The sequence below is a fragment of the Pararge aegeria genome, chromosome 4 (genome assembly GCF_905163445.1).
Source record: "Pararge aegeria chromosome 4, ilParAegt1.1, whole genome shotgun sequence".
Lineage (NCBI taxonomy): Eukaryota > Metazoa > Arthropoda > Insecta > Lepidoptera > Nymphalidae > Pararge > Pararge aegeria.
In genome coordinates, this window is record NC_053183.1 from 15,506,934 (window position 1) to 15,533,494 (window position 26,561).

Genomic DNA, 26,561 nt, shown 5'->3' on the forward strand with positions numbered 1-26,561 from the left:
CCTAAGGTTGGCATATAGGCAGGAACAATCAAAGTACAATACAATTATAACAAAGTACATAAATATAAACTTTTAAGTGTAGGTTATTAATTTATTATTTATCGTGCAATGTAGCAAATTTATTTCAACGCTAAAATATTTTGATTACTAATTAGATATAGACAAATATGCTGCCCTGTGCCTCGCGACATGTGTATTTACCATTTAGGTTAGGTCAAGCGCAAACTTAAAAAATTAGATTAACAGTTATTCGGCTCTACCACTTCTCCTCTTACTGGGTCTGTTTGCGTACTTATTTATATAATATACTCAAAAAATTCAAAATTCATTTATTTCAAGTAGGCATAATATAAGCACATTTGAAACATTTTGTTACATATCTACGTACCACGTGTTATATATCTACGTACAACCAAAAAAGGTATATAGGTTTATTAACCTAATCTGCGCCTGTTAAAAAATGTACTAAAATTTTTGTTTGTTACCAGTACACCGGCGTCGGCGGTGTTGGTGGCGTGGGCGGGGTCGGCGGCGTTGGCGCGGTGGGCGGCGCCAGCAGCGGCGTGGGCGGAGCGGGGCTGGTCAACGGCGCTTCCGTCGTGCAGCCGGCGCCGGACTCCGCGCAACATCACCAGCCCTTCGAGCTACAGGTCAGTGCCTTTTTTATTTTGCTTTTGTTGCCTACAAGGCCCATAAAAAACACATGAATTACTATACAAAACCAAAAGATAATTAAATAAGAAAAAAAATATATAAACTACATAACACAATTTTAAAACATAAACTATATACATAAATACAAAACAATAATGCGCGTAATCCTATGAATGGAAACCGATCGAATGAAGAGGTTCTATTGTTTATGGTTATTAACTCATTTCTTCGTCAATTCTCGAGGTGATCCTTTCGGCAACTCAAAATCTGAATTACCATGAAATTTAGGGAAATTCTCCAATTTTATAGCCATGTTTGTAAAGGCTTATGTGTTGAATTCTTTTAAATCATAAATAAATTATACAGGTGGTTCATGTCTTGGAGTCATCAGAGTTGATACAATTTTGAAATAATTTATATTACCGATGCTCTGTGAGTTATTTATTTATTTATTTAGGTATTGTGTAAACAATGACGGCTTCTATATTTTATAATTTTCACTATCATTTAAAAAATTTACTTCTGCTCTTCCGACACATGATTATATATCCTCGGACCTCTTTGTTTGAAAACTTTAATTTGGCTATTCTGTATTTTGAATTCTATGTTTCTTGATCAATACAATAAAATAAGTATAGAACAAAATCTGCGTGGTCTCAGCCACTTTTCTCTCAAGTGTCAAAATCTAATTTTGACATCAATAAATGCAATACTTTTAGGAATTCCGGTTTGATTGCTATTTATTTATTCACAAGATGCACCCTCGATATAGATGTCAATAACTGAATTGAGTGAGAATTGGTACACCTATCGATTAGGTGTAGTGTGTGTTTTTTATTTTTACTGAGACATACTGAAACTATAGGATGCACAGGAAAAACAGTCTATGGCTCCAGTAAGTTTTGTGGGAGCACATTTTAAATACTGAGATATTTGACGCGCTGAATTTCCATATAATTATGAATAGATTCAGGCACAATAAAGTGTTCCTGAATACTTTTGGTCTTTAAAGTAACAGGAATTTTGACAATCCGTCCCAGGCTCGATCTCCGGCAGGGAAATTTGGGAATTTATAATTTCTGAAATTTCTCTGGTCTAGTTGGGTGGGAGGTTTCTACCGTGGTTTGTTGTAACCCTACGATGCTTCTGCGATTACTGGTAAGGGTTTAATATAACTGCTATAACCCTAACAGGTTACCCTGTTACCAACTTAGAATGCATCATCACTTACCAGCAGGTGAAAATGCAGTCAAGGGCTAACTTGTTACAACAATTAGAAAAAAAACCATAAAATTACATTACTAACATGAAATAAGTGTTATTGATATTGGTTCAATGTATCCTATGATACTTTTCAGAACTAAATACATGTTTCTGGCGATGTTGTACAGTCTATTATGATATTTATGATTTTAAATATGATTATTATTTTCTAATTGCGACGTTTGAAACAACAATTTGTATTTTATAACATCAGATATCGGTAACTTTAAATCGCTTACGTTGAATGCTTTTGTTTGTGTAATAAATAAACAATAAAGGCTATTTTATAGGCATAGAAAAGACTTGATCAATATTAATGGTGTACCAAAGGGCCATTAAAACATCATTAATAAAACGAATGCCAGACCTATACTATTGTTGTCTTCGCGAATAATATAGCTATTTTGAAGGGAAAATATAACCCCTTTTTTTGTAGTGATTATGCGTCACTTACTGATTTTACAGAAACTATCGGTTGCGTGCGTCTTCGTCTTCGTAGAATTTCTGATTTTCTTTCCTCTTTCGTGTCTTTTCAATGTTATTTCTTAGGAAATGTTGACGGTTTGGAAGTAACCTTTAAAATTTTTAAATTTCTTTGCTAGATGTAAAAAAATCCAGTCCAAACGTACACCACCCATTAATAACCTTTAAAGGATTATGCTTTCATTGTATCCTTATTCTTACTCCCATTTAGGGACTAAATACAATTATTCTAATAGATTCGTGTTTTGCCCAACACTTCAACTCTATGATTCTGATTACATAATATGTATCGTAGAGTCGAGTTGAATCGTTGAGTTTTTCTTAGAGTAGAAACATACTATGTTCAACTCTTATCAGCCGCTCAGTGCTAAACTACTTGAAATAATTAATACTCATAAAAAGGTAGGGTACACTACATATATGTGTATAGTATGCTCTCATTAGGTAAAACGCGGCGTAAAGCCAGTATTGCAATAAAGTTATTCTATCTATCTATCTATCTATAATGCACTGCAATTTAAACTTGCGTAAGGAGAAGGGTAGCTACTATTTAATTCACGCACCTTCATTGTTTGTTACTTCCCAAGCAATGTTTTGAATGTGTGCGTGTACAATGATGTTATAAGTTAGAAGAGGAAGATAATACCTTTAAACTAGGCTAATTGGCCAACTTAAACTTATCATCGCAGTCGTTCTGACTGTGTTGGTTAGGTCTTTCTACGCTATAATAAAATCTCATGATGCCTTCATAGTGTTACTTAAGTCATTTATAAAATAAGGTTTCGAGTCTTTGTCTTTGCATTTATCGTTAATGTAACCTATCCAATTTTTTTTTTTTACAACCTAACGCAGACGGTATTTGGCTTAACAATTTGGATAAATATTATACGTAGTCTTTATTTGCTTATCTTTACGGTATTTTTATCACATGGAAATAAAAGCATTTATTATTATTTTCAGATTCTATGTTGATAAAATTTTCCTTTCAACTGCGCCAATTTTATACAATTGTCTTTATTACGTAGGTACGTAATTCTAGTTGTAGGTACCACTCCTTTGCACGGATATATCCATTAACTCTCTGAACCTGCCTCACGGCGATGCTGCAATCATATTTTTCGCGTCAATAATTATCTGAATAATAAGGAGCCTAATTTTGGATACAATATTGCATGGATATAGATTTCGTCGCTGCGGTAGTTTATTTTCTGTGCGAAAAAATATTTGCGACGACTTATTCTTATAAATAACATCATTGGCTTTACGTGTGTCTGTATATTGACTCTTCACAAACTAAAGTTTGTTTCTTGAAGTCCTATCCTTCGTCAATCTCTAAAAGGGGTTAACTTTACAGTAATGTAAATGTCGAAGTTTATACATATCTTAAAAAGTAATCAGTGTTATTTTAAGGGGTTGTTTCATGATTGTATTAAGTTCAGAGGTTCATTTTGGATTTGCAAAAGATACACTTTTTACTTTACACCGGGGCTTGAAAACCGGAAGAATTTCAAACCTTGGTAATTCCAATGAGAAATAAACCGGTTTATCAAACTCAAAATTCGACTCTTGTAATTTTCTTCGAGGAAAATTGAAATTTGTACTGAATTCCAAACAATAGATTGTTCAGCAGCGGGGATTTTCTGACGGTGTCCAGTTATTACGTAAACGTTCGACGCATCATTTTGGAAAACGAACTCTGAAAACGAACTGAATATCTATTTATAAACAGCGCCAGTTAGAAAAAGGTCGCGCCGTTAATCCTCTAACCAGAAAAACTAAATTCTAATGTTTTCACCCTTCCGATTAAACAGATATGCTGTCAATTCGGAACAACATTTAACAAGGGGTGTTAAAGTGGAAACCAAAATTTTAATAAAATCCAGTAACAAACGCTGTCGAGTCCCCATTTTTAGATCTTCCTAACTCGTTTTCGCTCTGAGTATATCTTCGTACAATATATTACAACAGTTTTCTCAATACGTACCTACGTAGTACAATAACGCCGAGTTCGGTGAAAGGCAAAGGTTTTAGGCCGAAGTAATCGTAAACCTACTTTCTTTATGCTAGCGACCATATAACTGAATCCTTAATGCTTAATTGGAGTTGATTGACCATACGACTGGCCTTTATCGACGAGACTGACGTTTTGTTTATCTTCTTCTGGCATAAAAATCAGAGTGCTCTTCGTGATGACAACTTTGGGTTTCAAAATTTGATAATTTAAATGGATATTGTACTAATGTTTGCTTTAGTTATCGGAACACAACCACTTTATAATAAACTAGCGCTCGCCTGCGACTTCGGCCGCGTTCCATTTCATATTCGTACGTCCCATTTCCCTATACAAACTTTCGCACCCTATTTCTGAACAGTAATATCAAGAGTTGGCCGCATTTATTAATCCTACTGCAGATTTCAAGGTCTCTTATATTATCGAAATAATTTAAACCACATTGTAAACCTTCGATTGTATCCAATCTGTAAGTTCGACATACTCAAGACTCTACATACAACTTTATTAATAATTTTTTTGATAAATAATAACAGTTGAGCTGAGTGTGCAAGTGATTTAAAGCATTGAGTTTTGTATACATGTTGCTTTAATATAAATGGCGTAATTGTAAGTAAGTACTTCTCTCGTATCTGCCATATATAAAAATATATTGTTACGCAGGCAGTTTGGCTTCGAAATAGTTTGTTATAAGTGTGATTACCACAAGAGACGTGTTGCTAACAATAAGAGGTCCTAGCCCATTTGAATAAAAAAATGGACCAGTGGAAAGCAATAGGTACCTACTATTATTTTTTCCGTGCGGCAGGCAAGGCAAGACCAAACTTATTGTCGTTTTCACACACTTGGTACGTTTTAAGGCGAATGCTCAGATTTTGCAGAAGATATCAACATCTTCAGCTTTATGAATGCCCCACCGACTTGCTAGTTGGCTAGTCAGTGGGTGAGGCTAGCGTGTTGTGGTTTTAGGTAAGGTAAAACTCTTATCAGGTGCTAGTGAAAATAACCTGGTCGGACGGCTTAACCACCATCTTATTCAGAATGGTAATTTTGGCAGGTGCACGCACGTCAAGTTCATCACTTCATTGATGGGTACCGCCCGCAAAACCTTCATATTAGTCGTGTCTTATCTATTTTTTGTCCGGTCTTTGTAGTATGTTAAAAATTGCAAACTAAACTTAATATAGATTAACTATAAAATATAGATACACTTGCGAAATCTCTTGTCTTATTTTGTTGGAACTTTATTCAAATATCACAGCACGGAAATACGTTTATGTCAGTCAATTACCAAAAAAGTGTGCCATATAGGGTAAATAAATACGTGAAAAACGTATAGACTGGGGAAGATATAAATAGATAGTACTTTGACTCGCTAACCAAAGTTGAACCTGAAAGAATTTTGGCGGACATATTAAGACAGCTATTGACAATGGAGTCGTTTAAACGATTATCAACTTCGAGATTCAAACAATTATTATGCTAGCAGCTAGAGACATGTTTCTAGAACTTTAAACACTATTTGGCTATCCTATTGGCTGCCATCAAACCCTATGTTAAGTAAATATAATTCAAGGTGGAGCGCGTCTGCCTAACAGGTCCTATTTACTGTGGTTCCCGATCTTGCGGTGCGTAATAGAAACGATTAAGCTATGCACTTCGTACGTCTTACGTAAGATATGAAATACGTAATTGTGCAGTTCTAGATCGATTTGTCCTTAAAAGCACGCTTTCCGAAATAATCTTTTCCATATCAATATACAGGAAATCTTGCAACTATGCTCCAAACTATGAAGATTTTATTCTAATCGCTTAAGAGATGACGTAAGCGTTTATAACAATAACACAACAGACGATTGAATTATGTTGTAAAGGTTATTTTATTTAAACAAGTTTATAGAGGACTTTACGATTATTTCAATTTAAAAGTATGCGTTTTTATACGCTGATTCGTAACTAAGTACCATTATAAAAATACGAGGATTATTTATTTGTTATTGTTACAATAAGATTGACTTATACGGAATATGTTACGAAAAACCTTTGGAAGTTCTTGTTAAATGACGCCATTAATTTATTTACTCACCCTTTTCCGGCTTTGGCTTGTTCCTTTACTCTTCCAACTTTTTTGATTTACGTATTGCAGCAGCGGAATGTATTTTAATAATTTTTTTTCAGATTATAGACTAAGTTGTGCACAGATATGATTTGAAATCGGAGTTTTTTCAGTCCTGCAAGGAAACCAGAAATTTTATACAAACTTAGTCTTAAGTCAAAAGAAAACCCAGCTTTTTATCTATTCTGGCTTGACGACTCTATTTCCCTTAAGATTCTCATTATAATCCTACTAATATTATAAATGAGAAAATGTGTATGTTTGGATATTTGTTACTCAATCACGCAAAAGAGGCTAAACGGATTTGCATGAAATTAAGGATGCATGTATCCCTTGTCATGGAAAATAACATAGGCTACCTTTTATCCCGATTCCTTAAGTAGGACCCTTAGGAAAATTTAAAATTGTTTATGAGCTAAGCCGCTATTTCCTTGACATGTACTTTTTCTACCGATCTCTCAAATAGTTCCTGTGTTAAGATTGAAAATTGTTAACGAGCGAAGCTTTAGACCCAATTTTGCGGACCACGAAGATGAAGCGGGCAGAAGCTAGTAAAAAATACATACTAAAATAATTTATATTTTGTTCACCTGCAGTCGCCAATGCATATAAGAACTGTCTACTTGTGTTGCTAATAGCACACCGTGTCGTTCATTTTCTGTGTGCCAGCTGGGAAAAGTGTCTACTCCAGACAATCAACCTGCACGACAAAGTCCATTCCATTTTGTGGTAGTCCAAAACTACATACACGTGCTTGCTAGGAAAAGTAGCGAGCCAGTTTGATCTGTAACGTAAGACTTATAACCCACTTAATCATGTCTGGTGACGATGCTAACTATGTACAGATAGTGTTATGTACTAGGCGCGTGCCTCTTTCGGGCCCAATCTCCGGTAGTGTTCACACGCATAGCGCTGAAGCCGCACTAGGAAGTAATAAAGCTACACCCTAACTGCACACGTCATTACCGATTGTAACGGCGCATATACGCGAGAGAATCGGCGAGGATCGCGGGACCGCATACAATATCGCAACACAATGATGCCTTATCGAATTGCCGTCGTCAAACTGCCGATGCCGTGAAGCAACGTTTTATATAGACTATTTTTATTATTATTGCATCTGTTAGTCTATTATATCAGCATCGTAGTGTACCTACTTATCTTACAAAATTATTGGAAAGTCAGTAGGCGGGCTTTACAATGAACAGCTCAAAGTCTAGAAGATAAACTCTTTGCGCATGAGTACGTTTCTACGTCATCTCCTCATCTGGCAATCAACGTAATTTGCGTGTAATATTAAAACACGTGTATTTTAACATATTATAAGACGTTAATAAACAAAAAGTTGCAATTTCTTAATATCTTATTAACATTTTTTATACTCTTAAAGTTATTTTGAATGGTCATAGTTCTTTATCTGTCCATTGCTAAAAGTGCAGGGCAGAGCATACCTAATCTTTTTTCTTTTTTTGAGGGGAGGGAGATCTTCTTAGATACCCGAACTCAGTGGAAGATCAGGTTATGTGCGATTTACCCACTACGAAACCTCTAGGTGGCCATCCTTGGCACATAATTATATAGTAAGTAAATTCATTCGTCACGTCTTGCGGTGTAGCAAGATCTATAAGAAACAAATAATAATATTTACACAAGTTTTTTTGATGAAGCGATTTTAGCTGTAAAAGCTTTAAAAATAGAGTGTAGTTTAGTAATACTAGTTGCCAAATTATTTCCTTGAAACAAAGATCGATAGCCTTGTTACTTTGCATTAAGGGCAGGAATAAAAAAATAAAACGGACTAACAAATAATTTCAAATTTCGTCTTGATGCTAAAATTTATTGTTGGTAATGGATTTTTAAGTCAGGGGTTTTTAAATATATATTTGGACTAAAAATTAGAAAGTAATTAAAAACCGCCTCCAATATTTTTTTTTCTCAAATACGACATATTGGATTAGTTCATTAGGTTAATTATGTAAGCGTATCCAAGCGATCTGTTTACAACGCTGGCTGTTGCGGATTAATAAGGATAATCGTTGCTAGGCCGTTTTATACTTTTGAGCTAATATGGACATAGGCGTATGTTTGCGCATAGAAATATACAGTTAAAAAAAGTCGTTAACACAACATTTTTTAGTTTAATCCTTATTTACTGCCCAATTGCTTTAAACGGTGTATATTTAAATCTTTCCCATCATCAAAAGCTTCTTTAAAAAAAACGTTTGTACATTATGTTATACCTAGTTTAAATGAAGCAATTATTATATACATAATATAGAATAGCGAAAAACACAATTCAATGTTCAGAATAAAAATTGCCGAGAATAATCAGAGCATATAATACGAGGTTAATGAACTTAAAACAATATGTCGCTTCGCTACCTGCAACTTGGTCTAATTTACTATCCGTGTGAAAATTACACATTTACGCTAAGAATGCGCTTAAAGTATGTAAAAACAGCTTTTATTGTGATACTACTTTATGTTCTATTGTTCCCAGTATGATTTCTAATGACAATTTTACTGTGAACTAACGGTAACTTTATTCATGGCATCGCATGACTAGTTTCTTTAAAGACAGTATTACGTTCTACCCGAGATGTTTTCAACATCGGCGTCATTTGATTTTTCTAGTAATGGCAACACTAACATATTGACGGAAACGGCGACGTTGCTAATTTGCTCTTTGTTCTTGCGCGCAATTTATTAAAGATTAATCACCAATCGAAATTCAGCTTTTTTAATTCACCAATTTCAAATCTCGAGTCGGAACTTTCTTTTCGCAATTTTTTTTAGGTTTACTATTTTGATGCCATGTTGCGTGTACAAGTGTTTCCACGAAATATCCAACCAGCCAATCTTGATTATCATAGGCATGTAACATGACTCTCTTTTATTTGGTCGTTATATTATTTCTTAATTTGAGAACATCTATACATAATTAACGGACGTTCACTTGACTATTCATTACTGGCAATTAATTCCCGCGGGTTGCGCTCCGCGGCGCTGAGATCGACCTCGTGGGAAATTAAACTGCGCGCCCGTCTTGTGCCTCCGCCTCCGGCTCCTTGCGCCTCGCCTCTCGCCCGGCCTCGCCGCCCCGCACTCACATATGAACACTTTCTCTTTTGAATTTTCTCATTTTTCTACGTGCACTTTGCAACGCTGGCGGCTGCTTGCAAGAATGTGTAATTTGTAGACCGCACACAAAGATATACACTTTGTTGGCTGAGAGGGAAAAGACAAAGTTTTTTTTAGAATTAATTACCTGTCGTGCCTTTTCTTTTGTCTCCCCCTGTTGCTAACGCGTGGCGCTGTTTATTAAATAATCAGGAGGGTATTGAAATTAGCCTGCGGCTTGCTAGAGGCCCACGTGAGTGGCTCATTAAATATGGAACTGTAATCAGTATGGTGCTCGCAAAGTCCCTTTTGCTTTGCTATCAAATTCGGCCACAGAGATTCTTGTTTAGAACGCTTATTTCATTCGTTCCATAAAATAAATCTTCTGTGAACTAAATAGGCGCAGAAATCTTGGAACACATTGATCTATAATCCCTTATCCCCTGATGTCCCCCTTGCTCAGACCGCATGCTTGCTCAGAAAGGTAGTGGAGGAAACTTAGATGGGAATACCCCAAATGGGCAATAACGCGAGAATGTAGAGGCCTTATGTTAAACCCTATAAAGAAAGCCTTTTTTATTTGTCTTATAAAATAAGCAATAACGCGAGAATGTAGAGGCCTTATGTTAAACCCTATAAAGAAAGCCTTTTTTATTTGTCTTATAAAATAAGCGATATACTATTTTCAATCATCACATAAACCCATTGCGGCCTACTACAAGGCATGGGTCTCCTCGCACAATAGAAGGATTGAATCTGTAGTACACGCTGACCCAGTGCGGATTAGTAGTTATTTTCAACGTTTAGAGCTAAATATGGCTACACATCACACGTAGCTAGAGTTTACCTAAAGCAGTGACGTTTTTTTTCACCTTTGCGGAAGAAGCACACTGGCGAATGTTGCAATGATTCGAGCGGTTGCCGTGAATCGGATCGAATTAACTCAGCTGCGCCCGATTGCGCTGCCACGCTTCGGCGACCGCGGAGAAATTGAAGTGTACGAGCCGTTACAAACGACTTGCAAAACTTACTGCTTAATTGCTCCGACACCAGATAATAAGGCTCTACTTGAGGATAATTTTATCACATTAAAATGTTTTATGAAGCTTTAGTATTTAACGTTAATTTAACCAACGTTATGTTAGCACAAAGACAATTCTGCTGCAAATATTACTTTTAAGGGTTGAGAACGTTGCACGAGTTGTCAAGACTAGCGTTATAAGATTATACTAGCTTTGACGGTCCGCCTCCAACAACCTTCTTCGCGAGGCACTTTTAAGTTCGCTCTGTTGAAATTTAAAAACCTAATTGGCCACTTTCTGTATGCTCCTTTCATCAGTTTTAATGCTGAAAGCACACGATTATTCCTTACTTATATTATATTATAAATGTGAGAGTTTTCGTTGTTGTTTTATTCGACGGAGCATCAGTTCAACGAATATACGAGATTGGCACAGTGAGAGTTTTTGGGTTGATTTAGCTAAAAAAATTGGTTCCATTAGGCATAGATGTGAAGCGTAATTATATTATTACTTTTCATGTTTAAGTTAAACGAATTGTTGATGCCATTCGTTTTAACGTAGGTAGATAAGGATTACATTTAAATTACTAAGGTATTTTTGAACTTTGAATAATAAACAGGATACTATGTATTACAATACCTAAATATACTTTTACTATAAATGTAAAAGTGGTAGCAATTTTTGCTTTTATGACATAATTATGGAAATAGGGATACAGTGCGTGCAGACGCAGTTAGGGACAGAGCTAGTTCAAATTATTTACGGCCATGATTAGATTATGTCATCCGAGGATACACCATGTTTCACGTTTTGTGTAATAAAGCATGTTTGCATCGACGCGCGACGTCCGACACCCCGAGCACGTCAATGAGTAGCGGTTATGAAATATTGACAGCGCAATATCGCAGTCTATCGTTCACGGCCTAATTGATACAATGATCGCGCTGGTGTTCGATGAATTATAACGTGTCGGGAGATTCGAGATGGGCGGGTGAGATGAGAGCGGTAATTTGTTCGTAGCGTCGCTCGCGGCCGCACCCGCGCACCGGAGATAACGCCTTATTGCCAGCGCCGCGCCTCCGTCCGCTAACTAACGCTTATTAAACTTCAACAACGCTCCCGCTGATCACTTCACCTCACCATCTTGTTAACTCTCTAAACTTAGATTAATCGCTCGCTCAGCCCGCTTTGCCATTGTTATTTATTTTCCCAATAACGACAGCTTTTTCTCGGCAGCGGTGGTTGGGCAATTTTCTATTCCCGCGAAAAAGTTAATCGATTTTGATTAAGAAAACATATCTAACTAGATGAAATTGCTTGGGCAATAGTTTCTTAAATATTAGAGATTAGAAAATTTGGGACTGCGATCGTTTTGAAATTTGATTAAAAACGACAAGTACATAATTTACTAAATTAATTTTTAGACTACAAAGTTTTAGAATTTAGTTTAAGAGGCTGTTTTTGTAACTGATAGCCGTATTTATCTTTACACACATATAACTTTATAAAATGCTCAGGAAACTAATTTTATAGTTTATACTGAGCAGTTGAGCAGGCGTGATACAACGCCACGCAACACGAACTATGTGTAGGAACAAAGGAAGTCATCCAAACCTTCCACGAGACAGTCACGCGAACCTATTTGTTTTCTATAAAAAGTTGAATCATGTTGACTCTACGTTAAGGGGTGCTTTTTTCACCGCTTCTGAAAACCGAATATTAATAAATAAATAAATAAATAAATATACTACAACAATACACACATCGCCACCTAGTCCAAAGTAAGCGTAGCTTGTGTTATGGGTACTAAGATAACTGATGAATATTTTTATGAATTATATATACATAAATACTTAGAAAATACATATAAACACCCAGACACTGAAAAACACTTATGCTCATCACACAAACATTTTCCAGCTGTGGGAATCGAACCCACGGCCTTGGACTCAGAAAGCAGGGTCGCTGCCAACTGCGCCAGTCGGCCGTCAAATAATTAATATATACGAAAGTGTTTAAAAACACCGTACGTCTGCGTAAATAATACGAGATAAAAAAGTTTAAAGTGTTACTCCGTAGAGATTATTAAAGCACTGACGCATTGACCGGTGGTGAAGTTTGTCTCGTGTGAGTGTTCAGCCATGGTTATTTACCATCTCTCAAAAGACAAAAAAATTAAAATTCATTTATTTCAATTTGGCCTAATATAAGCACTTTTGAAACGTCAAGTCTGTCTGTGTGTAGTGAGCCACCGTTTCGGAAGGCAGATTTTACCGAGAAGAAGCCGGCAAGAAACTCAGCAGTTGCTGTTTTCCAATATCAACAATTTACATGCTACATTAAAAAAAATATTTTTCTATCTTGTGAGAGATGAAAGCGGAGCCGGATGCTTCCAAGCAACATTGTCATTAAGAAAATTCATTAATTGTATAGTATAACCTCGCTGTAATAAATGTGTTTCACAGACGATATGCAGATGTCACAAATTTATGACCATTTCATTTCACGCAGCATGCCGCCATGTACCAGGATTTAGCGTTCCTGTACGATGCCATGATTAGAGACATGGTTTTATTTAACAGCCACCCCCTAGTATGTTAGCGCGCTACCATCTTAGACTGTATCATCACGATCGAGTTTGTTAGCAACTGTGCAAATAAAAGTAACCATTATTATAATTAAAATGTGCACAACTAATAGTCGAAGAAGTTTGTTTTGCAGCATGTTTAAGAGCAGAAGGGTCATGTTTTTTTTTTATATTATTGCAAGAAAAGTTCAGCTAACAGAGCGAAAAGAAAATACAACTTGAATAGGCACCTACGATACAGGCTTGCCTAGTGTTATTACCAACTAATTTAATGTTTATTGCAATTTTTTAAAATATATAAAAATGTTATACACAATGATTGAAATAGCATACTGGAGCCCCTCGTCAGATTGCATTAAAAAATTAAAACTTAATTTAAAAAAAAGTTCTATGTGGCACATGGTTGAAAATAAACGTCCAAACCTTTTATTAATTGATCATCTTTCATGGTAAAGTGATTATTATAACTTTTTTAATTATTCTATTATACTTATACAACTTACGTTCGTTAAAGATCGACGGGGCTCTTATAGAAGTTTGAAGGAAATATATAAAGTATTCATTTGTTCATTCATGACAAAGTTCACTTCGGGATAAAATGCCTCTCCCACTGGAAGGGTTTGCCCATAATCACCACGCTGGGCAAGACTGCTTGGTGATCACAGTAAATTGTATTAGTAGTGTACGTTTGTGCCGTTCTTCGTTATATATTCCCTTACTAAATAAAGTATTCTATTATGCCAAAATAATGGTTTGTACAAACTGTAGAATAATTAATAAAATGCGATCTCAACGTGAGTGTTGACTGGGGTGACTCGCAAACTAGCGTGAAACAACGACTTCGCGAAGGCTCCGACACGCACAATGGCTGCTCTGTTTGCTTGCCCCTGTTGTTCTGCTGTACTATTACCTCCTGCATTTATGAGAAATTGCTATACGCTGTCGTGGTCAGACGCTTGATTAAATTTCAAACCGCATTCGTATTTTAGATGCTGTTTCTGGTCTTTGTATGGCGAGTTCACACATACAATTTGCTTAGTAATCATTTTATCCACTTACCCAATTTTTTGTGTGTAAAAGACTTAATGTGCTGTAATACACTACTCTCAAGTATATACACTTACCGTGAAATTTATAATTTTTTAATTAAGAACTTGACACAGTTCTTCAAATGCGATCTCTACGTACATCTCACTTCGGTGCATCCTGGGAGATGTTGACGTTACAAGGCACAATAATTGCAAAGTAAAAACCTAAGTGGATAGCTTCTGTTTTATCGAATTACTAGCGTATCCTTCCGCTTCGCCGGGCTAGATTTTGCTTTATTTTATTTAAAAAATAAACTTACATCATTACATTTTTAATTTAAGTCTCATAAAATATTAAATCATTTATTTCTCTCCGTATTCATTCCCTTCTATTCTCTTCTCGAGCGGACGTACACCCAACAATAGAATATCATCATAGTAAATAAAAGCTGTATTTGACAGTTTGACAGCTCAAATATAGGAGTGCTCCGATCGTCACCAAACTTTACAGGATTACGCGCCAGGTCAATCCGGAGATTCCCTGAAAGTTTCATTGAAATCGGTCCAGCCGTTTCGGAGCCTATACGGAACAAACCCACACCCTTCTCTTTTATATATATAGATTTTTTATGATAAATTGATAACAGTAACTTTTCGTTATTTAAAATATGGGAAATTTTTATTTATAAATGATAAGGTGCCTATTATCGATGTTAATTTTTTTTATTCTTTTTGGGACGGACCGTTGGTATATATATACTAAAATCATTTGATCCGAAGAGAACATCTACGTTTGTCTGAAATGCCAAGGAGGATTTGTCAGCGGCGACCCGCGACGACCGCGAGGATTGCCAATGTCACCATCGGCACATCACGGCTTAGTTGCGGAAACCCAGATTAATGAGATGAGCTTTGCTTTCATTTCACGTGTAAGACTTCTGAAATTGGCTTCCCGAATTATTGTTCCGCGCTTCGGTTTCAACGTTCCTACCTGCTTTGGATTATTGCGCTAATCGTACTTTATACTTACAAATATATTTATGATTTATTAATATTAATATACTTTGTTTTTAGTTGCGATTTCGCTTAATAAATTGCGAATTGCACACACCGCAAGCGTCTTATTATCTATAAGAACAATAAAGCGTAAATGTAACTTGGACCTAATGCTACGCAGAACGTAAAGCTAGGTTAGCTCCCGGACAGACATCTATAGCTATCTATTTTGTAAATATGCGTACTGAAGGTGAAGTACCTTGCAGTTATAGCGGAACTCCCGGTTCCCTGTAACTGACTCTATATAAGCAAACTGTTAGTGATAATAAAATTCCGAGTTTGACCCCCACAATAGAAAAGGGCACGTGAAAGCGATTTACTTTATATTGCAAATTAAGTTTTCTCTATACCAGTTCAACAATACAGAACCGGACTAACATACTGAAACGAACTTGATTTTGTTATAGGCGATTTATCCGAGCACGTGACATTTTTATTTCAACACCACCAATTCTTTTCCACTTTGCTATAAAAAATATTCTATACAGTCACGAGTCATAGATTATAACCTTTAAAGTTCACGCTGATATTTGCATGAAACAGGGAGGGAGGCTTTTATGACCTTATATTTTTGTTCCTATTCAATTTTCTGTGACACCCATTAGGGAAATAATTATTAATGCCCACGTCTGTAGTCGGGACGAGCATAAAGTAATAATAGCAGTGAATTAATCCAGTCGCTACAATCTCACTAATTCTGCTGTGGCTTCAGATCAGCGTCGCCTAATTAGCTCAGCGTTTGCGTCGGTGTAGAGCAGCCGGTCAAAGGATTCGCCGCTCATTACGCGACGTGCCAGACTTCCACGGTGTCGGTACGGGATTGTAGCTAAACGCTTTGGATACATCAAGCTATGATACAGTCAATATAAAAAAATAATTGAAGTTTGTTAATATGTTTGGATATGTTGATGTTTAAACTAAGTCAATTTTAAACGACGAGGTAGATTTTTTAAGTTAGGCTCAAATATAAAGCCTTCATGGGTGCGTATGTGAGAATGTGATCATTCGATTTTTTGGTTTTTAGGTATGGCAGCTTGAACAAATATACATTACTCTAAAATCTACGTTGAAGTTACGGTTTCGTTGAAGACCACTTACCACAGTTATTAATATATATATATATGTGATAAAGTTTCTGAAGAAGTTAAAATGTTTGTATGTACGGGGGATTATGTGAGAATGTGATCATTCGATTTTTTGGTTTTTAGGTATGGCAGCTTGAACAAATATACATTACTCTAAAATCTACGTTGAAGTTACGGTTTCGTTGAAGACCACTTACCACAGTTATTAATATATATATATATGTGATAAAGTTTCTGAAGAAGTTAAAATGTTTGTATGTACGGGGGATGTAACCAAATTGGGGAATTGGTAACCAATTCAAGCTAAAGGGATTTGAATAAAGGTCGACATAGACGTACAGCCCTTCGCGGTGTCGGTAAGGGATGGTTGCCGAAATTTTCATGCTTGCATTTCTGAAGATGTTTTGTAAGCTTAGAAGAATAAAACAATGTCCTGATTTGATTTTTTTTTTTTTTACACCTATATAGTGTGATATTTATTAATCAATGGAGATTTACTTTATTTTGGGTGACACAGAGCCTTCCACGAGGTATTGTTGCTAAACGTTTTGGACACATCAAACCGATATGCTCATTGTAATGGATGTTATTTATTCAATTAAGCTTATCAAATTTAAATGCTAGGCTAAGTTTAACCATGAACATGACAGGATCAGGACATTACGCATAATAGGTACTAAAAATAGCGGAGCAGACGAAGTCGCGGGCGGAAAAGAATAATATGTTTTAGAAACCAGTATTGTATACTGGTTTCTAAAACACTCATCGCACAAATGACGCAAAAATAAACAATTAAATGCAGATCGAAATATAGGATACCTTTACAAATAAAATAGCAGTTTGATTGGATTAGTTTGAGCCTAAAGTTTGTTTTAAATAATATATCATTGTTTGGTTTGGGTAAATGATTTCGATGCAGAAACTGAATATTCATTATGTAGTAGAGGAATACAAACTGAAACCAATCGAAACAGGAGGAAAGATATCCTAAATTGTTTCAACGATTCCGTAATTTTCCAATTTCTTGCCAACAACAGTCAGTTCATACAAAACGCATTATTTGATAATGGCAGTTGCATTATTTTTGCTAATTTTGAACGGAGATGACAGTTTGCTATTACATCTGCCAGATAAGTTACTGAATAGGCGGGACATTAAAGCGATATGCCAAGTGCCAATGCAGTGTGATTAAATAAGTCGATGCGCAATTTTAGACCCATGTTTAGTAGATGGGGATCAAAAGAGTAGAACACGATAGGCCAAATAGATATGGCTTTCGGTAACCTTAAATTTAATTTATGACCAAGAATAGTGAAGATAGGGCACAGTGCAAAGTCAGTCACGGAACACACGGTCGGGTCGGACAGTGCGATGCTATGTTGGCGGAAAGCGCGATTAGATCTAGGCGGGCACGCTCTGCCGCCTGCCGCTTGCGCCTCCCACCACCGCCCAGGGCCCTCCTCGATGAACCCCCGTGGATGATTCGTCACGCTGCGTTAATGGCCCTACAGCACGCCACTACTTGACTTGTAGTATCTGCAGTGATATATAAGTTTAAACTGCTTTTACCTCGTGCCTTGCTGTAATTTCTACCTTGCAACTGTTTACAAATTTCCGTAAGGCTACGTCCAGATGATGTAACCCTCGATGGTAGGTTGTCTTAGCATTAACATATTATATATTGAATAGAAGCAGGCGTTACTTTGCGGAAATCCATGACATATAATGAAAATTAAGCTTAATTTGCCATAGTCCGCGAAAAGCAGATCTTCGGCAACGTGTGTAATGTTTTTCATGAAAATTCTTCATTGTAAAGTCGACATCTCCTGAGGATGCTCCGATTTCGGAGCGAAATGTGCGTACATTGCCGAAGATCTGTTTGTTTTGGAGTATAAGGATTGAAGAAATTATAATTTACACAATACAGATTCTCCTGCTTTTCGCGGACTATGGCAAATTAAGCTTAATTTTCATAGTTTAACATATTATATGAGAAGTTGTTTGTCTAGATGCATGGTTAAAACCGCACGACACGTTAAATACCACATCTAAACCTAGCCTTATGTTGCAAATCAATTAATTGACTACAATGTTCTTTACTGTTTTGTGTGTTTCAACAAATTTTTTTACAAATAAGCTGAGATAACAAATAATAAATATGTTTGAAAAAAAATTTAATCATCACGTTTAAAATGAGGTCGTAACGTTAGGCTGTGAATGCGACAGTATCTCATTTTGGGATATTATTAACTTGGAAAAGCTTTGATGTTTTGTTGGCATAGATAGTATCACTGTCAAAGGAATTTATAGAAATGGACGTTAAATTGCAGAATATGTTTCTTCTTTATTATGTTACTAACTAAACGACAGTGCTTATTTATACAGGTACACATTTTTCTTATTGTATTTTATCCACTAGCTATGAGGAACTACTGTTCTTTAATATTTGTCTCTTAACTTTTAAAAGAACAGATTTTCATGCAATCATTTAACTCCTATTGTTTCTAACACTAAAATCAACCACTAAAAAGGTGGCCCCTGGGAGTGGCTTGTAGTGATTGTGGTTGTAGTGCTCTAATACAATCTACTCCCCTCTCTTACTATCCATATACTTATAATAAAACTGTAACGGGTCGAATTGGCTACATTGAAAATATAAAAAAAAAACATTTGGAGGCTCCTCTGTATCGATACTGAAGCCATAAGTGTAATTTTTTGCATTTATGTCTGTCTGTCTGTCTCTATCTTGGCCGCGCATCACGCTGAAATTATTCAATGAATTCAAATGAAACTAAGATTTGAGTTCATACTACGAGGAAGGACTTACTTTTTGTGTGCCCAAATTTCGTGTAGATCTGATTAATATTATTTAAGATAGAGGACAGAACTCCTCAGTGTACACCAACTGTATACATAGTGTTGCCACATTTATGAGGACTACAGTGTTAGGACTAAATAAAAAAAATATCATAAATATTCTTGGAACCTTTGTTGAAATGCGATTTCGATTTTCAAATTACAATGTTTTTTTGATTTTTCCTTTTAACTATTACTATTCTTTATTAGCGATAGAAGCTGAAACTGATGGATACCGGATTTTATTACAAACTTCCAAAGACTGGCAACCATCCATTTACGGACTTGGGTCAGTGTTGTTTACCTAGCGCTATTAAGCTAAGCTCCAAGAGCAGATATACTTTTCGTCCGCACCTCAGTAGTTTGTTTAAATGTTGAAATACAATCTGTACTTATCATATCATAGGTTTGTATATTTGGTTCTTCCAATACGATTGAATAAACTTGTTATAGCAGTAGGCCCGTAAAATACGAGCGAAGCCGCAGGGCACGTGTAGTCCATAAAACGTTGTACCTGCAACGTTGGAACAGTTACGTTGTGTATTTTCACCTAATGTCTGACAATTAAAGTGTCACAAGACACTGTAACTATGCCGATGTAAAGCCACGTTTATATTAGGAAATTAATGAACCCTTTAAAATTTTAATATTCCGCATTTTATAAAGTGTTGGAAGTTTGTAGTGTCTTCTATCGCCCATTTTAACACTGTCGTGGTGAATTTCACAAACAAAAGTATACTGGGAGTACCTTAAAATTCTGGTAATCTTCTTGCCTTCCTTGAAAGTCCCGGCAAAATAGGTTAAACCTTTTAAGATAAGCCTGGGCACGCTGACACAATTTTTTTCATAGTTATGATATCCTTCAAATAGCTTAGGTATAATAGGCAGCAAGGTTAAAATCACAGTCTAAACAATTTATGTATTTGTATAGATTCCCATCGATGTTAATCATTATAAATGACATACAAAACGAGTATAGGGTTTCCCCGACAACTAACAGAGACAGGGGCATATGGTTCGGTATCGTAACAGTATATGATGTGGGCGTCCTTAGCTAGCAGATGGTCGCGGATGATTAAAGTTAATTAACTGAAGCCATTGACAGTCACGCCGCTCCGCCCGCCCATGACGTTGCGTGACGCGCTGACGGTGCATAGTCGTCTGTTTACAACGCATAACGGTCGTGTTGATAGCTCTATCTGTCCTTAAAATAGAGATAATTGCAGATATCGATTTTTTTATTAGGTCTTCTTCCTCGTAGACCTTTTCCCATTTAGATAGGGTCGCCCATCGTGGTCCTGCACTCTCCATTCAGCGCGGATTTGTATCGTCGTCTGACGCCGTTTTTTTTGTCTGTTAACTCAGTCTCAGTCATTTATTAACCCGATTTGGAATATTTTTTGTTGTAATGGTTTACCTACTTCCCATGTAGTCCCATTTATATAAGGTCCATTATAGATTTAGATATTTTTTTAGCGAGTGAAGTAGATAGATACCTACTGCAAAAAATCTATTGTTATTTGTACAGTTTTATCACAAAATTGGATAACTTTTGTTAGTTTTATGGTTTGCACGATTTAAGTTTGTGATATTTCTTTCTACTATTTATGTTTTTAAAGCATGTTCTTCGCACTTCGCCAGCATGGTGGAACTACGGCTTCAAAACCTTACTATTGGTAGTGGGCACGAGTTTCCTTTGAGATGATGACGATGATAATACCTTCTATACCCTGAGTATGATAACAAAGAACTTACTTAATAAATTCTTGTATTTTAGGTATATTTAGGAACTATAAAAACTAACTTTACTTTTAGTACTCAGAACTATATTTTTAGTCAGACAGGTTCTAAAAATTGCTCACGACCTCTTGGAATATTGTATCTCTGCTCTCTTGCATAAAAATCCTTGATACATTTAGCTGCGTTAGTCAGAATGCAGATATAAAACCTAGCTGATCGCGAGCTTGGCTGGCAGCGGTGATCTCGTTGGCGGGACCACGTAGCCCTCCCGACGCCGCGCATCGCGGGCCGTGCCTACAACGTGCGCTCGCACGAAGCTGGCGCACTGCCCGCCGCCCTTTTATCACAGACTAAAACACGCCCGTTGCGTTAATTTGTTTACCCTGACGCGGCCCAGCTAATGAATCGCCCCGAGCGAACCCATGTCCGCAACCCCGCACAGAATTAAACTTTACGCCCTTTGAATCGTTACAACCTGTAAATAAATCGTAAATCACTACGATGTTTGATCAGCCGAATTTGGCGGAGACACTATTTTGTTATCCCTTTACTCTCGTTAGTCTCGTTTTCAGGAACACGACTTTTCTGTGAGAATGTTACTAATTTTCCTTAAAAAAAAACAAATTTTCATCAAATGTATATTTTTCCGTAACCGTGATTTTTAGCTAAACAAAATCTCGGTCTCGATTAGTAAGAGAGGTGAGATCTCGTACTTTCCTCTCAAAAGTAACACGTGTGGTTCAAACGAGGCTCGCCGTAGTAATTTATGTAGCCGTAGAGCAATAAAGTAGCCATAGCATTACAGCAATGTCTGTGAGGGAACTGCGATGAGAACATCGCGTATGTTTATAAATATGTGGAGCACACGGTTTTAGCAACGTGTGAATCAGACGCGCTCAGGTGAGGTCGCATTCCGCGCACCGATCTACCTGCGCGCCAAAAATATCCGCCTCACGCGCACCGACCGCCCTCGCCCGCCCGCCCTCGCATTTCAACGCACTGATTATTTACAAAGCTTCAAACGATGATTATTCACGTTGCTCTCGAGTTGTTAGAGATTGATTTGTAGACTGTGATCATCAATCTATGAAACCTACGAAACAACACAATAATAATGTTTTTTTTAATCAGGAAAGACAAGGTAAAATAAAGCTCTACATATCTAACACCTTGCGGTAAAGGGCCTTATTCCGCCGTAAACGTTTTCTTCTTTTTGTTTGGTTCACCACTTAATTAGGTACTGCTCGTAAAACTGTCTTCCTCATCTTATATTTACCGCGTTTGCCCTTTTTATTATCCGATTACTTGGGCCGCGCGGTTTGCAAAGCGTTCTGTAGCGCGAGGGGAGCCATTTCATTTGTTTCTTCAGAAATTACTTCAGACGATCTTGTTGGAGCTCTTTAAATCGGCGCGAAACAGCTCATTCATAAGGAACAGTATAATTAGCTGCCGTTTTTGTTTCACACACATTTGTAATTTGTATTGCTGCGAGGCGTAATTAATGTTTACACCGATATGATTACGGTTGGCCTGGCTTATCAGTTGTAGGGTCCTCTGGGTAAAATTTGTCGCGTTGGCGTAGATTGTAAAATATATGTACTCGTAATTCGTGTGAGATTTTACTTTGAAGTTTAAACGTATAGAGGGCTCGAATGAATAGTGCATGTTTGATGATCGGGCGTCACATCGCGAGCTTGTTGGGACAGACAGGCGTTGCAATTAGTAGGACACTCGACGCGTCGCCGCTGCAGCCGCAGCTCGCAATCCACTTGTGTGTCGCCGCGCAAATTAAAACGCGCCCCTCGACCTGATCGCTCTCTCAAACACCAATTCGTCCAATGAATCATTTAATAGAGTCTTCCAAAAACAGTTGATTGGATTTCTTATTGCTATGTTAATTTTAACACACATGAACGTTATATTTTAAACCACTAAGCACTTGACAACAATCTCAATTGCTGTTAAGTGATGATGCAGTCTTAAGATGTAACGGGCTTACCTGTTAGGGGTATGGTAGTTATAAAACCATACCTGTAAATCACAGAGCGCTCACCGCTGCGTCAGAGATGTCGTCAAATAGATAATATTTCTTTAAATATTAAATGTGGAAATAATCCTTATTACTCATAACATGATTTTAATCAAAGTGATGAGTTAGTTAGATGGAAAAATAGGTCACAAAGAGATATATCGTTTTTATTTTGTTGTTGACTATTTCTTCATTCATGCATCTAATCCAATTAAACTATTCGAGAAATAAGAACCCACAGTTGCAGAATTGTATGGAAACATTATTTACTTTGAAATTCCACATTAATATTAATAATTTTAATAAGATCACCTACAAAATGTAAATATTTAACTCTCTTTAACTTTTTCTACGTTAATATAAAATAACAAGCCACACAATGATAAAAGATGTAGGTGGCTATAATTTAAATTTGTTAGTGTCTAAGGATGTACTCTAGAGCCGGTAAGACTAAAAGATTAGTGGTCGGGTCCGTTGGAAAGCAAAGAGAATTCCCACGGGTGCGGCCTCCTTGTAATTGAGAGCGCCCGCGGGCCGACGATTCTGGCGTGTGGCCCGCGAGGGCACGTTCCGCGCCCCATCCTCCGAGCCTAGCGCCGATGCGCGTAAATCATGCTCGTTACTCTCCATTACTTCATAATACCTAATTGACTCGTGAGGATTTCAGCACTTGGAAACAGCTTTTCTTGTCTTCTCGATGCGCCTTTTATTAGGGTCTTGTACCGAAATCAAACAAAAGCAAACACTCGCTTAGATTGCCATGCAGTAAAACTGCGAGACGTTGCGCGGACAAAGATTCAGCATTCATAATCGTATTAGCTCAACCGTACTACGCTGTAAACGGAACTACAATAAGTACGCGGCAGAAATTTGCTGTTTAACTCTGCTGCGTTCAGTGCTGTTTAGATTTTTTGGTTTTACGTGTTCCGCCTATACTATCCATTATTTTCATGTGTGATGATAAAATTCGTGTAAGTTATAATTTTTTAATTCAATTTAAAGGGTACCCCCTTACTTGTAATAACAAATAAACAACTGTAACAAATACCGAAAAGGTTCCTACGCGGCACCGTAAGGGAAAGGTTGTCTTCACGTCCTGGCTGTGGGTAGGGTATTAAGTAACCACGGCTAAAGCCTTCCATGAATCCAGACCATCCCAGAGAAAATTCAGAGTTCATTGCTTTCTAAAATTGCCTCTGCCGGGGATCGGCAGTGAAACCTCCGACTCTTAGAACGAACAGAATGATCGTAGTGTAACTTTTTTTTGATGAATTAATTGAAAATAAAATAACGTACTTAGTTTTTTAGAAACCCTTTAATGAACAAGTTATGCAGTTCGGTGATCTGAATCTCGAGATGGCCGAAATAATGAACAATTAAAACGTTGCCTCCGAAACGTACGGATCCCTCACATACAGAGTCTGATTCGTACTTGGTCGATTTTTTTGTATTCATAGCTTCTCTCTGAAACGATATAATAGTTTGTATGTTGTTGTAACCATATGTTTTATTATTATAACAAGTACATCTAGCAGCATCACACGAATGCAAGATTTCGTTCTCGAATACGTGATGTAAATGTTCACTTTTATTGTGAAAAAGACGCGAATGTCTAGACAATAAATTACGTGTGGATGGCGTTTCAAAAGTTCACTTCATTTAAAAGCTTTTTCTTCGATTCTAGGAGATTGAGGGTTACACCACTTGTCACGACAAGGGCGACGATGTAGTAAAGACATGCAAGCTTTTTAGATTTACTTTATCCGTCTTTAAAGCTAGAGGAAAAAGGTGTGCGATAAAACGATCGCGTGACTGAGGTTTGTGCTATAGTTTAGTCAATGCCTTGATTACGCGAGATTTCTAAGAAACAATGCTTCTGAAACGTTCATGTTTTCTTGGTTCAATGCTTAAGCAACGTTTAAAAAAACTTTGACACCCATTGAATTTGGCATTGAAATTCCTGAACCTTCAACTCGTTTGGTTTTTTCGCTTATTAGCTGTAGGTTTGTCCGGCTGAAATTTGTCGTGTTAATGCACATTGTAAAATATCAGTGAATTTTTGGCAATGTTAACGTCAGTGGAACATTGAAGGAAATTGCGAGATGTGAGTAAGCAGCTCATCTCTTCTATAAAAGGCGCGCTAGGACGCGCGTCGGCTATTAGAAGAAGAAAGAGAATCACGATGCATATTCAAGCGAGAATCTACTCGAGTGTATGAAGTGAGACCTACCTCACATAATCCTATTTCATAATGCTATTTAATGCATTACTAATCTCATACCTTGTATTCGAGTGGATATGGTTGTTACACTATTTCTATTATTATTATTATTAAACTCTTTATTTGTATACCACAAAAATAAAATATTTAAAATATAACAAAAACAGAATCATATCGAAAGAAGTAGTAATACAAAAGGCGGCCTTATCGCTTAACAGCGATCTCTGCCAGGCAACCTATTTCTATAAACTTAATTAATATTAGTGTGTAATTCCTGTGCAATTATTCAACGGCCTATTCTTACAACTTTGGATTCGTCGGGCGTGACGTCAGTCCAGGGGCGGAGCCGCCGTAAAAGCATGTAGATCGCGAAATTGATTGCATGCTATCAGATGGGGCACGGGTTCTTCGCTAGCGTTTAATACGGGCGTCGGACGCTCTGCACGCGATGCTTTGACAGGAGATCGGCCGCGCCCCGTGCCCGTCGAGCTGGTAATTACCGGGCGCCGTGAGCGCCGGCGACATCGCCGCCGCCGCTCTGCGTCCCGAGCGATGCGGTAATTACCCCGCACACCTAAACCTAATGCTTGTTTGTCTACCCTAAAGACAACCCTGTTACGTGACCGGTTTACTTTATCGTTACTTCATTTAAAAACAAAACAAAAACTACAGTTATCATTGCTTAACATTTCAGTTGTAAGAAATTAATGTACCAGTAATTGACAAAATCCAGTGACGTGCACAGGGTGTCGCACAGGGTAGGTTTCTTGGTTTTATAAGATTACAAAATTAAACAAGTACACGACACAACCATGGTTTCCGTAAAAATAATTATTTTACCATAAAACCGACTCTATTTACCTCTTTCTATTGTTCTAAACTATGGCGATGGCGGTTCGTACATTTTAGACATTTTAGTCTTAATAATCTTCACTGTTAAAAATTTAAGTTCAAATATTACATTTCAAAAAGCTCTTTATTTATTATAAATATGTTCTTTACACTTAAAAAATAATGAAAGGATTGAGTTTAAAGTGACTGAATAAATGGAAGTAATGAAGAATAGATTGTTAGATCAGACTTATACTAATAAACACATGAAAAACCTTAGGTTCAACTATGCAATAGACCAATCCATGTTAATTTTTGAATGCGAAAGTTTGGTGGCAAATCTAAATTCAGATTTAAAATAGTCTTTGATACCTTATCGACGGTAAAAAAGTAAAGGGCATTGCCAGCAACGTGTTTTTATATACATTTTTTAATAGAATAATATAAATAAAAACGTTG

At 36.8% G+C, this 26,561-nt stretch overlaps 1 protein-coding gene across 4 annotated transcripts in view; it reads left to right on the forward strand.

The window, feature by feature from the left end:
- Positions 1-26,561, forward strand: part of LOC120623404 (maternal protein pumilio) — a 106,672-nt gene that overhangs the window by 32,207 nt on the left and 47,904 nt on the right. For all 4 annotated transcript variants that reach the window (XM_039889419.1, XM_039889420.1, XM_039889418.1 and 1 more), the window contains one exon: positions 489-650. In XM_039889419.1, coding sequence (XP_039745353.1) covers positions 489-650 — 162 coding nt within the window. The remainder of the gene's footprint in view (positions 1-488; positions 651-26,561) is intronic.